This window comes from Pyrus communis, chromosome 2 (genome assembly GCF_963583255.1).
Source record: "Pyrus communis chromosome 2, drPyrComm1.1, whole genome shotgun sequence".
Lineage (NCBI taxonomy): Eukaryota > Viridiplantae > Streptophyta > Magnoliopsida > Rosales > Rosaceae > Pyrus > Pyrus communis.
Genome location: NC_084804.1, coordinates 12,545,994 through 12,558,422, shown reverse-complemented (window position 1 = coordinate 12,558,422; position 12,429 = coordinate 12,545,994). Strand labels below are relative to the sequence as shown.

At 38.6% G+C, this 12,429-nt stretch overlaps 3 protein-coding genes across 4 annotated transcripts; 2 read left to right on the top strand and 1 right to left on the bottom strand.

Annotated features, from left to right (window-relative positions):
• Positions 1-524: 524 nt before the first annotated feature.
• On the top strand, positions 525-3,377 carry LOC137724541 (alcohol dehydrogenase-like). The gene is made up of 10 exons (XM_068463303.1): positions 525-721; positions 825-961; positions 1,338-1,384; positions 1,527-1,852; positions 1,939-2,021; positions 2,112-2,187; positions 2,293-2,354; positions 2,463-2,558; positions 2,766-2,927; positions 3,032-3,377. The coding sequence occupies exons 1-10, from the start codon at positions 685-687 to the stop codon at positions 3,146-3,148; spliced, it is 1,143 nt and encodes a 380-aa protein (XP_068319404.1). The 5' UTR covers positions 525-684; the 3' UTR covers positions 3,149-3,377.
• Positions 3,378-4,793: 1,416 nt separating this feature from the next.
• LOC137725719 (alcohol dehydrogenase 1-like) lies at positions 4,794-7,116 on the top strand. Its single transcript, XM_068464487.1, has 9 exons — positions 4,794-4,935; positions 5,035-5,171; positions 5,388-5,434; positions 5,581-5,989; positions 6,198-6,273; positions 6,384-6,445; positions 6,534-6,629; positions 6,724-6,885; positions 6,986-7,116. The coding sequence occupies exons 1-9, from the start codon at positions 4,794-4,796 to the stop codon at positions 7,100-7,102; spliced, it is 1,248 nt and encodes a 415-aa protein (XP_068320588.1). The 3' UTR covers positions 7,103-7,116.
• Positions 7,117-7,666: 550 nt separating this feature from the next.
• On the bottom strand, positions 7,667-11,406 carry LOC137725718 (uncharacterized). Of its 2 annotated transcripts, none has more exons than XM_068464486.1 (4): positions 11,068-11,406; positions 10,016-10,077; positions 9,786-9,890; positions 7,667-7,816 (listed from the first exon to the last, which is right to left on the bottom strand). In XM_068464486.1, the coding sequence occupies exons 1-4, from the start codon at positions 11,297-11,299 to the stop codon at positions 7,667-7,669; spliced, it is 549 nt and encodes a 182-aa protein (XP_068320587.1). In that variant the 5' UTR covers positions 11,300-11,406. The 2 variants fall into 2 exon arrangements, 1 of the variants encoding a protein (XP_068320587.1); XR_011067540.1 differs by having other exon boundaries at positions 7,679-7,816; positions 10,016-10,636.
• Between the last annotated feature and the right edge of the window lie 1,023 nt (positions 11,407-12,429).

Here is a 12,429-nt window from a genome sequence, read left to right as displayed (position 1 = left end):
ACCCTAAGCCTCTCCGTCGTCGTGTTGCTGATCACCACCTCCAGATTCTTAGACTCCGACAACTGCAATCTTGAGTTGAAGAGCCGAAGAAACCGATCCATCCTGTCACTGAAAAGAGAAAGGACCGTTGCCACACACCGATTCGTAGTAGCCGCCGCCCACAAACCCTAGACTCGAAACCCTTACGTGCCGTGAGGACGAGGGGACTTTGCGTATGCACTTACCGTCCCCAATTAATAAAATCTAAAAATGAAGAATTAATTTCACTTCTCACTATTGCTAGTATTAAACAAATTTCATGACTCATCAGTAGAATAATACTAGAAAGATCATCTATTTAAATGATATTTTGTAAATCATCTAACGTGATTATTAATGATTAAATTATTACTTTAAACTAGTCTCTCTAACATTATTCATGATATTTACTACTAGTCCAGATCTATGGTTGCCATTTGACCGGTAAAAAATATCTGTGGTTGCCAAGTGGTATTTCTCCTCTGGTTTTTGAGTTCGTAAGCCACTTGTACCGTGGACGCATTACACGTACACTTGAAACCAAAACAAAGCTTACAACTTTACTTCGTATTTACAGTGGAAGTGGATAATCCCATTGCTAAAACCATCCTCTGAGTTCTAACAAATCAACTGAATCTCACTTCTTTAACCCCAAATCTTTACTACATGTCGTCTACAGCCGGCCTTGTGATCCCCTGCACAGGTACCAGTGCAAATTTGAATCTTTTTTTAAATGGGTTTCTTAGTTTGATCGGAATTATATGATTCTGGTAAATGATGGGAGTTTTGTGTTGTGGATTTTGCAGCGGCGGTTGCATGGGAGGCAGGGAAGCCGTTGGTGATGGAGAGGGTGGAGGTTGCTCCACCTCAGGCCATGGAAGTTAGGATCAAGATCAAATATACTTCACTTTGCCACACTGATCTCTACTTCTGGGAAGCCAAGGTCAGTAGCAATACACACACACACACACACACACACACACACACGCATATATGATTTTATATGATTACGATTTGAAATTTGTAGATTTGTAAACTACGAGTAGAGTTTTCCGGCCAATTTTGCCATCTCTTTCTTTAAGTTGATTGCAAATGCCGTTCGTGCTAGAAAAGCTAGAGGATCATTAGTTCTTTAGCATATATGAACTTCGACAACAAATTTGTGGAACATGTGTGAATTTTAACCACGAAATGCAGTCGTACTCGAAACTGAACAATTGGCGTGTAATTGTTCTCCTATGGAATGTGGCTTATCGTCCGGTTTATATGTTTATTATTACATTTACTTATTTGGGTTATATTTTTCTTCTGGGATTCAGGGCCAGACACCTTTGTTCCCTCGAATTTTCGGCCATGAAGCATCTGGGTACGTTGTTTATTAAGTCAACCTTATGTTTTAACTTCTAACTTTCACCAAATATTGAGTCCCATACCAGTTTGAGAGGTGTCTGATTGCAATTCTGGTTTTAGTCCAGGTTATGACCTACGAATGCTTATTGTTTTGACAGAATCGTTGAGAGTGTTGGGGAAGGCGTTGAAGGCCTCGAGGTTGGTGATCATGTGCTACCTGTTTTCACCGGGGAGTGTGGGGACTGTGCGCATTGCAAGTCTGAGGAAAGCAACATGTGTGACCTGTTAAGAATAAATACAGACAGAGGGGTCATGCTAAGTGATGGGAAAACGAGGTTTTCTATAAATGGGACTCCGATTAATCACTTCCTCGGCACATCCACCTTCAGTGAATACACTGTTATTCATTCCGGCTGCCTTGCCAAGATCAATCCCCTGGCTCCTTTGGATATAGTTTGCATCCTCAGCTGTGGCATCTCGACAGGTTTGGTGTTCTACTCAAAACATTACGGTCTTGATTTATGCATCCAAAGCTGATGAAATGCTGAATATTTTCTTTTCCAACATCAGGTTTGGGTGCCACTCTGAATGTAGCAAAACCGAAAAAGGGATCTTCAGTTGCTATCTTTGGACTTGGGGCTGTTGGGCTGGCTGTATGTCTCGGACAAACTCTGTTGATCCAAATACTTTAATATATTGCATTTTTTCTTTTTTCTGTATTTACTGATATAGGCTTTGTCTAGGCTGCTGAAGGTGCAAGAATTTCTGGGGCATCACGGATTATTGGGGTTGACAGGAATCCCAAGAGGTTTGAGGAAGGTATTATAATTTTTGTCCACTGTCATTTGCCATGGTTTAGCAGGTATTTTACTGGAAAAACATAGAAACAGATTCTTGCTTAAAACTTTCTTTCCCTGGTTTTAGCCAAGAAATTTGGAGTGAATGAGTTTGTGAATCCAAAGGACCATGACAAACCAGTCCAGGAGGTGAAAACTCATTTGTTGTTCTTAGTAGATGTTACTCCATATATCAACATAGATCGTTAAGTTGTGTACAACCTTCTAATTTAGTAATTTGATCTACAAAATCAACAGGTTATTGCTGAGATGACCAATGGTGGAGCTGACAGGAGCATAGAGTGCACCGGCAATATTAATGCCATGATCTCGGCTTTTGAATGTGTTCATGATGTATGTTTTCTGGTTACAGCAGTTACATTTTGATTGCTTCAGTTAGGTTGAATCGGTAATTTATTCATCATGTTCACAGAGTCACCAGTCTCCCGTTCAATGTAGAATATGTGTGTGCTAGTTCATCTTTTAATGCTTGCCTATCTACATTCTACCCTGACCTGCGGCTACAGTTATCAGCTTACATCCTTTCAATTGGTATTGCAGGGTTGGGGTGTGGCTGTGCTTGTTGGAGTACCGAACAAGGATGCAGTCTTCATGACTAAGCCCATTAATGTGCTTAATGAAAGGACGCTTAAGGGAACTTTTTTCGGGAACTACAAACCTCGGACAGACCTTCCTTCGGTTGTGGAAATGTACATGAACAAGGTAACATAGTTTTTGTCTAAGATTTCATCCACTCTATCAAGCATTCAATTCCTTTATTGCAGATTCTAATGAATGAAGCCTTTCCTTTTCACTTTTCTGAACAGAAATTGGAAGTAGAGAAGTTTATAACGCATCGGGTGCCTTTCTCAGAAATCAATAAAGCCTTTGATTACATGACAAAGGGAGAAGGCTTGCGGTGCATCGTTAGCATGGAAGAGTAGCTATCAGTTCATAAACAAACTTCAACAAGTTTCCAACTTCGATGGAACAACTTTAGTGTTGCCCAAAGTATGCAGTGTTACACTGCTTAAGCGATCTTCTATGTTTAATCTACCAATGTTATGTCAAGTTGGGTTCAAATGAGTACTTATCGACACGTTTTTTTCGTAAAAGAGTAACTCATGTGCAAGTCTCAACATTTCCTGCAATGATAAATTCATCTTCACCTTTCGAAAATGAAGTACCCTTATCACACATATAAGAAAACAAATATGTATTACTGCGGTCCGCAGCCAACGACTACCTGATTTGATCATCACAGGCCATTTGACAAACAGGACCTGAAGTCGGTGGAAATTCTTAATTCCGCCTATCCGGTCACCCGTGTAAACCATCACAGATGACAGATCTTTGATAAAACAAAGCAGGGTCTATAGAGAGCACTAACGGACCTCTGGTGACGGTGCTCGTTCGACATTCCAGAGAACCGGAGGGTCTGGGATCAAAATAGAGACTCCTTTGGAGAGGTGACCGGATGCTATTTTTTCTCAATAAGCCCTACGTGCTCGGTGCTCATACAAGGAAAGCATGCATACAAGGTCCAGAACTTTAGCACACTCTGAAAACATGGCCGCCTGGGTAGGCTGTCTTTGGACTTGGGGCTGTTGGCCTCAGCTGTAAGTTTCGGAAACAAAGTGATTTTCGTATCCCCGTTTTCTTCTAAGTATTATACAAGAAATACGAAAAAAATAACTATCATTATTCTTATAACAAATTGAATTAGAATTGAGAATATATATATTCGACCGAGCCGAATTCAAGTCTACTTCGAGTTATGTCGTAATTTATTTTTGAGTTGCTCATGAGGTTTACGAGCCAAACATACCACCAATGCTCAAGCTTGGTTTGTTTATTAATTGAGCCGAACTAGGCTTGGCTTGGCTCATTCATGAGCCGCAGAACACGGTGCAAGCCTGAATTGTTTCGAGCAACAACACAAATTTCGAAAGAAAAATGATATCATGAAATAACTGCATAGGGAACCCTTCACTCATGATGCAAAGGGTGTATACCACTTTCTATCTATCTCTGTCGTTTTTTGACTTATCATATGAGGAGGAGATGAGAGAAAAAAACGTATATAGACTCATTACAAGTTTTTTTAATCGGTTTGATTGTCTATTTTTTAATGTAATAATATATATTTTTAATATAATATATATAAGGTATCCTCCGGTTAATTCAAATCAAAGCAATTGGAAGTTGGACTCGGCCTATATGACATACATCACCAACACTCCATCTTTTTCATATATTTCATACTTCACCAACACTCCACCCTTTTCATATATTCCATACATTGCCAGCACTCCACCTTCCAGTCCAAATGGAATACGTTTCACTTTCAAGATGCCTTAATTCATCAAAGTGTTCTAGAGAGAGAGAGACTCATCTTCTCTCTCCTAAGAATAAGTTAACAGAGTCCCGTGGAGTAGTTATTGGAGGCCATTTTTTCTCAACATCCTCCCAAAAATAAGCAAAGAATTGCTCGACCTTTGATATTATATTTCACCTGTTTGCCAATTGGCATTTTCATCTCTTTTTTTTTTTTTTTTTCTAAGTAGAACACTCTGTGAATTACACACCATGCACAAAATGCATAAGAGTTTTAGAACATTGGTGCACAATGACCATTTCTTGAAGCTCCTAAATAACCAAAAATCTCGGTTCCTTAGACCGGAACTTTACAGCACTTCGGCTCATGCTGGCCGTGCGATCACCAGCAAAGGTTCAGCGCAAAATTTCTTACTTTCGAAGAACATATGTACGGATTTGATCGAATTTGTGATCATCTAAAAGATGGGATTTTCTGTTGTGGTTTTTGCAGCGGCTGTTGCTTGGGAAGCAGGGAAGCCTTTGGTGATAGAGAAGGTGGAGGTTGGTCCACCGCAAGCCAATGAAGTTAGGGTCCAAATCAAATACACCTCTCTTTGTCACACTGACATCTACTTCTGGGAAGCCAAGGTCAGCAAATACATAATCCATATAACCAAGTATACATGATTTTATGGATTAACCGAGAAATATACGCAAACAGAATCTGGTTACAAACTTTCAATAAAAATTTGGACTGGAAGGATACTAAAACGGTCCTATTTACGCATATTTCTCTCAAACTTTTCATTTTACTTTTTCTAACTTATTAATCTTCTGTTATTTGTTTTGCTTCCGGGAATTCAGGGCCAGACACCATTGTTCCCTAGGATTTTCGGACACGAAGCAGCTGGGTAGGTTGTTGCTTTTAAGTGAATCTTACCAAAAGTTAAGTTGGTATTTATGTCTAGTTGCTTTCCAGTCTTGATTCTTTTTCTTTCTTATGTTTCCCAATATTTTTGTCCAAATTATGAATGCAAATGCTTATTTTTCGGGACAGCGTCATTGAGAGTGTTGGCGAAGGCGTTAAGAACCTCAAGCCAGGGGATCATGTGCTTCCAGTTTTCACTGGGGAATGTGGGGATTGTCCACATTGCAAGTCTGAGGAAAGCAACATGTGTGAGCTGCTGAGAATCAATTGCGATAGAGGAGTCATGATTGGTGACGGGAAAGCAAGGTTTTCGCAGAATGGGACTCCGATTAATCACTTTCTCGGCACATCCACGTTTAGCGAGTACACAGTTATCCACGAAGGCTGCCTTGCCAAGATCGACCCAAAGGCACCATTGGATAAAGTCTGCATCCTCAGTTGTGGTGTGTCGACTGGCTTAGGTGCCACTCTGAAAGTAGCAAAACCAAAGAAGGGTTCTTCAGTTGCTATCTTTGGACTTGGAGCTGTTGGCCTCGCTGTAAGTTTTGGGAACAAAATGATTTTTACATTCCCGTTTTCTCCCATTACACACCTCCCTTTAATTTTATCGATGCTTGGTTCTCTCTTGATTTATTCAGTCCTAAGGACAGAAAAAGAGGACCGCAGGGGGAGGAAACGAGAGTTCGATCAAATACTTAGCGTTGTTTCCCATTTGGTGGTTAGAATTATAAGTGTTTCTCTTTCAGGCTGCAGAAGGTGCAAGGATTTCTGGGGCATCAAGGATTATTGGGGTAGACTTGAATCCCAATAGATTTGATCAAGGTATAGTTGAAATTTTATACATTGTCGTCGTTAAATTACCATGGTTTAAAAACTATTGGCAAAACATAAGAAACCAATTCTTGCTGAAAACTTTGGTTTACCTGGTTTAGCCAAGAACTTCGGAGTAAACGAGTTTGTGAACCCGAAAGACCATAACAAGCCAGTGCAGGAGGTGAAGACTCGTTCTTAGTTTACACTTAAACCCCCTCACAGATAGTTCAACTATACTCAATCCTCTATCATATCTTTACAATCGACAGGTTATCGCTGAGATGACGGATGGTGGAGTTGACAGAAGCTTAGAGTGCACCGGGAACATTAATTCGATGATCTCCGCTTTCGAATGTGTTCATGATGTATGCTTAATTTTTATATTAACAGAAGTTACAATTTAAGGGTCGATAACTTTCAACTCAAGAAACATATATGTTTGGATTGGTAATGAAACAGGGGTGGGGTGTAGCGGTGCTTGTAGGAGTGCCAACCAAAGATGCAATCTTCAAGACAAACCCCATGAAAGTACTTGATGAAAGAACCCTCAAAGGAACAATTTTCGGCAACTACAAGCCTCGGAGCGACCTTCCCTCTCTCGTGGACATGTACATGAACAAGGTAACCTAAGTTTATTCGAAAAATCTCCAATACTTTCTCGAGTGATCGGTTCTTCGATTGTGGATTTTAACTAATGTTTTCTTGATCACTTTCGATACAGAAACTGGAAGTAGAGAAGTTTATAACGCATCAACTTCCTTTCTCGGAGATCAACAGAGCTTTTGACCTAATGTTGAAGGGGGAAGGCTTGCGGTGCGTCATTAGCATGGAAGAGTAGGATTAATGTCCAAATTCATATACTAATTAACTATAAAAATAGCAATCAAGCTCTTAATTAACATCACAAGATAACCAATGTGTATGCGAGTCAGTGCCCAGAGACTCAAAATCAGATCGAGGCTCCGATGCAGACTCAGATAGCGGAGGAGCAGAAGCTGGTGGCGGTGTACAATTTGATGGTGGTTGAATTATAAATACATGATACAAACTGGAGAATGAAGAATCGAACACAAAATCTGTAATGCAAAGAGGAATGTTATACGTCGTCGTCTGATGTTATCGTAACATCTTTTTAAAAGTTGTGAAAAACAAGCAAGCAGATTTTGTGCCGCCACTAACTATACACCATCACAGTTTCCTACCATCCATCAATGCTAACTTCTGTGGGAAAGACCATTCTTTTGTGTTTAATAAGATCTCCATGAGCTCTGCAAAGAATACAAGTATTTAACTTCCGCACCACTTCTCGAAGAGGGGCGACGCCTCACAGTCAGGTTTGCTGTGCTAGGCCTTTCCTAAAAGCTTAAACCAAATCCCTTGTTCCACCCATGTGATGTGGCTGTTACTTGTACTTCTCCATGATTCTTCTGGCTTCTTCTAGACTGTCGTCCATCCCGTCCTCCTTTGGTGTCGAGGTGGTGCCTCCACTTCTCCTCGGCCCTCCATCATTATTCAAAGCAATGAATAAAAAGTATACAAGTCCCATCGTAGCCTGTTATCATTGAATGCTTACTTCGATACAGTTATATGATATATGTACTTAAAATACGAAGACTATCCATACAAGAATAATGTTCTCTTATTGACGATGAATATATTGTCTACATAGCATCTCATTTCTTTGAAGGCTTATTTTTTCTTATGCCCCTTGGAACTCGAACATTATCCCACTTCCCCCCTCAAACAAAAATATCGCCACTTTGCACCTTGAAACTCAATTTTCGCTCTACTTTGGTTAGATTCCTTCTATTCTGTTAAAAAGAGACGAAATCTGCTTACGTGGAAGAAAAACTGGTCCCAATCTGGTGAATCCAAGCGTCCCATTCTCAATGAAAAAGATTCAAAAGCAAGAGCAATTGTTTCAAATCAGGTGGGTTCCAAATTTCCAATTATCTACCTTTTCATCCCGACTATGTCCTTTAATACTACCAACCCATGAGGCTTAACTCAAAGAACTGAATACACAAATCACAACTAACACATCTCTCTCTCACTCTTCCCCGACCTCCCTCATCATAAGCCATACGGCCCATACCCACACCAGTATTAACCCCTCCCTCGTCAGCCGTTGTCCATCGAAGAGAGAGAGTAACAGAAAGTAATTATTATAAATAAAGGGAAGAGGGAGTGGGGAGGGCACGGGGAGGAGATGGGTTTTCAATTTTTTATTTTTATTTTTTTTTATTTTTTTTATTTTTTTTATTTTTTTATTGTCATGTCACCATAGAAAATGGAACTCTAATACCACCTACTAGAAAATTACTAAATTGCCCTTCCACATTAACATATTTAACGAAAAGGACAAATTTCAACCAAAGTGGAGCGAATATTGAGTTCCCGAGTGTAAAGTGACGATTTTTTTGTTTCAGAAGGGAAAGTGAGACTAAATTGGAGTTCTAGGGGGCATGCCCAAAAAAGGCCTTCTTTACAGTAAGACCATCTCGAAAGAAGATGTCAAATTTTAAACAAAAAAATTTTAAATTTTATAGTTTATGTGGCACTTTGACATTAAAATTTTTTTTTTTTCTCCACCCGACATGTCAAATTAAATTATTATTTTATTACATTATTTTCTTTTCTTTATTTTTGTTATATATATATATATATATATATATATATATATATATTGGTGAAGATTTGTTTTATATTTTAAAGAAACATTAAATTAATAGAAAAATAGTAGTTTGAAGCAAAAGGAACACCTTCTGCAAAAATAACAACGACATGGCCTCCTGCTTCAGTGGGCATGTCACCAGAGCAAATCTTGAGCAAAAACTCTTCAAGTTTTTGTGCGAGATCGACTTCCCAATTGGATTCTAGGTCACACTCTGGTTGCACTCTATGAAATCCACCTCCACTGCTAACGTTGCTTCCACCCGGATACTCTTCGAGTTTTTGTGCGAGATTGAGTTCCCAATTGGATTCTAGGTCACGCTCTGCTTGCACTCTATGAAATCCGCCTCCACCATCGCCGTTGTTGCTTCCACCCGCTTCGTCTTTGGCGTAAGTCATCTTCTGTGAGTTGGATTGGGCATTGGCGCATTGTGGAGGTGCTAGATTCACATTTGGTGGAGACTAGGGTTTTTCAATTTGGGGGTTTTCGAAAGCGATGATTTTTAGTCGATATTCGTCCACATAATGTGTGATAGATGGAAAATCAAAGATTTTCTTTGTGATTGCAGTTCGTGAGCTTTTCAACAGGACGATGGGTAGAGCAAGAGAGGGCAAAAAATTTAATAAAAAAGATTTAGTAGTTAATTAAAAATTATTTGAAGCTGCTGTCAAATTTGACAGCAACCCCTCCTGCTGCCTTTTCATGTCATGCCATGTAGGATTATAATGCTGTTTTTTGTTACTGTTATTTATGATGTGGACCTTTTGACATCTCCTTTGGAGATGCTCTAAGGTAGCAAAATAAGCAATCTACTGTTCTTGCAGGAGGAAAGAAATAGACAACATACCAGCACAAAGAAAGCTGTAGACAGGAAAGATTTGAGCACAAATAGTGAAAGAGTGAACGCCACCATAGTCACGGAAACCCTTGCAACTGCTCTCGGTACTGAATTCTAGCACCCCAAAAGCAAAATGAAAACAGAAAATCAACGATCTTCAATTTGTACTGAAAACAAGAAAAACACTGTGCACTGAAATGCAAATAAAACTTCGAAAGGGTAAGACTCCGCAGAATTACCGGCACGAGATTGGTTCCTGCCTCAACTCCATCTCGCCCAACCTTCCATGCCGTTTGCAGAGCTATTTACATAATTTAACCAGTAGTTAACACAAATGTAAACATAAAACTGGTAGTAACTATTTGCTCTCTTGTATGAGCAGGACAACAACAAAAGTAAATCATGTGATGCAGAGGGGTAGCAACATTGTTAATTTGATGTGAATTTAAGTTTTAAAGAACAAAATAACGTCCTCGAAGTGATAATGTAACTCAAAAACTCAACCACAAACCTAATATCTTATCCTAACAATTAAAAATCCCGACTCAAAATTAGCCTGCATTTAAAGGTCGTCATAGAAATGCCTTCTTGGACTACTTTTCATGGAATTAGAAGTGGATCCTCTATAAGAGTTTCCCGTTGACGAAAACGGAAAAATAACAATAAGGGGATCTATTCTTATGAACCTAGAACCGTAAAAGAACAAAGGTCATGTAACCAAAATTTCCCTAAGAAAATCACACTTACTGCACATTGCAAATCAGTAATCAGTCAGTGTTTCACCCACCAAATATTAGGCTTTCATGGGTTATGCATGATTAGCCAGTTCCCTCAACTGAAGTCTATATTCTTTAATCTTCCTGCAAGAAGATTCAAGTATTCACAAAAATTATCATTCTAGTCACAACTTCACTGCCTCTACAATAACCTCAATGTTTCATGCACGACAGAAATCATCGCAATTGTTTTTCGGGCCAGTCAGGTACACTTTCACTCTCCTAACCAAAAATCACTGGAATTAATACACAAATCTAAATCTAGAGACTACGAAATTCCATTATCTAACAGAAAACGAACATGCTTTCTGCATACATATGCGCATTACTTCCTACTCACCATTACTATTCAGCTGCAATAACATCATTTATCAGAATCCAGAAACCAAATACCAAAAACAGAAAAAACCCAATCCAGAAACATAAAAAATTAGACAAACCCACCAAATAAAAATGTTCAGGATGCCATTCAATACTACAAATTAGAAGAACAAAAGCAGTGAAGTGCAGCTAACCGTTGAAGAAGTTGGACTGTGAAGCAAATGCAATAGGAACAACAAAGCGATGATTCTGAGTCCTCTGCCTCTTAATCCGAATAGCTGAGAGCAAAGACTGCTTCTTTAGCCTTAAAGATGAATTGGAGGAGAAGAACTGAGAGTGGGTGAAAGCTAGGGATTGATTCTTGTAACAATTTGGGGATTGTGCGCTTATGCAGCACAGGCTTTGCAGCATAACCGAACCCGCCATCGAATTTATCTTTCTGCAAAAATGTCACGGAAAATTAATTGGGAGAGCTTCAACGGCCATTTGAGGTTTTACACACGAAGAAGGAGATTAGCGTGCGACTCCCTCTCAGCCTCTCAAGCGGTGCGTTGGAAAGGGCCTACCGATGCCCAAATTTAACTTGGCCCAAAATGTAACAGTTGTTTATTTTTCTCTGGCCTTTTTTCATGGGCCAATTTTTCATGTCTTTCTAATTTTTTTTTTTTTTTTTTTTTTGGCTTTCTATTTGCATATTAAGCAGAACCAAGTCAAATTAAGAACTTATTTGGATGTATTTTTAAAATAACTGCGTTTTTAGAGAAAATATTTTTTGGTTCCAAAATCACTTAAAATGTTTTTTTGCAAGCTTTTTGCAAGAATCACTAGTTATGTGCTTTTTTTTAGGAAGCACTTTAAGTATTTTTTTAAAAATAACTGAAAGCGTTTTTAGATAAAATGTTTTTTGGTTCCAAAAGCACTTAAAGTGTTTTTTGCAAGAATCACTAGTTATGTGCTTTTTCTAGGAAGCACTTTAAGTGTTTTTTTTAGAATTTACTTGCATTTTTACTAAAGATTGGTTCAAAAAATATTTTCACCATAAACGCTTTCAGTCATTTTAAAAGCACATCCAAATGAGTTCTAAATTAATATAACATGACTCAATTGATTATGATAAAAAGTTTCTTGGCAATTCCTATTAAGATTTCACTTTGTGAGAAGAAAATCTATCAAAAAGTATTAATTTATGAAGAAGGCCACATCAATTTAGGAGGGAGGCTATGAAAATCGATTAAAGTGGTTTAGACATGTGAAACAAAAATTTATAAATGATCTGGTTAGACAATGTGATTATGAAACAGACGCTCAGGGAAAAAGAGATAAACGAAAAGCCAGTAAGACTTAGAAAAAGACCTTAAGAAAAGACAGAGTATTTGGAGCTAACGAAAAACTTGGTGTAAAACTGAGCGAAATAATGTTCTACAATTTCAAACAACCGATCACACTTAGTAAGATAAAACTTTGTTATTAGTTTGTTATTGTAGTTGTTATCCAACTAGGACAGCAAGGCCACGTACCACTCCTTTAAGATGTAGTATTTGGTTAAGACCTGAAAT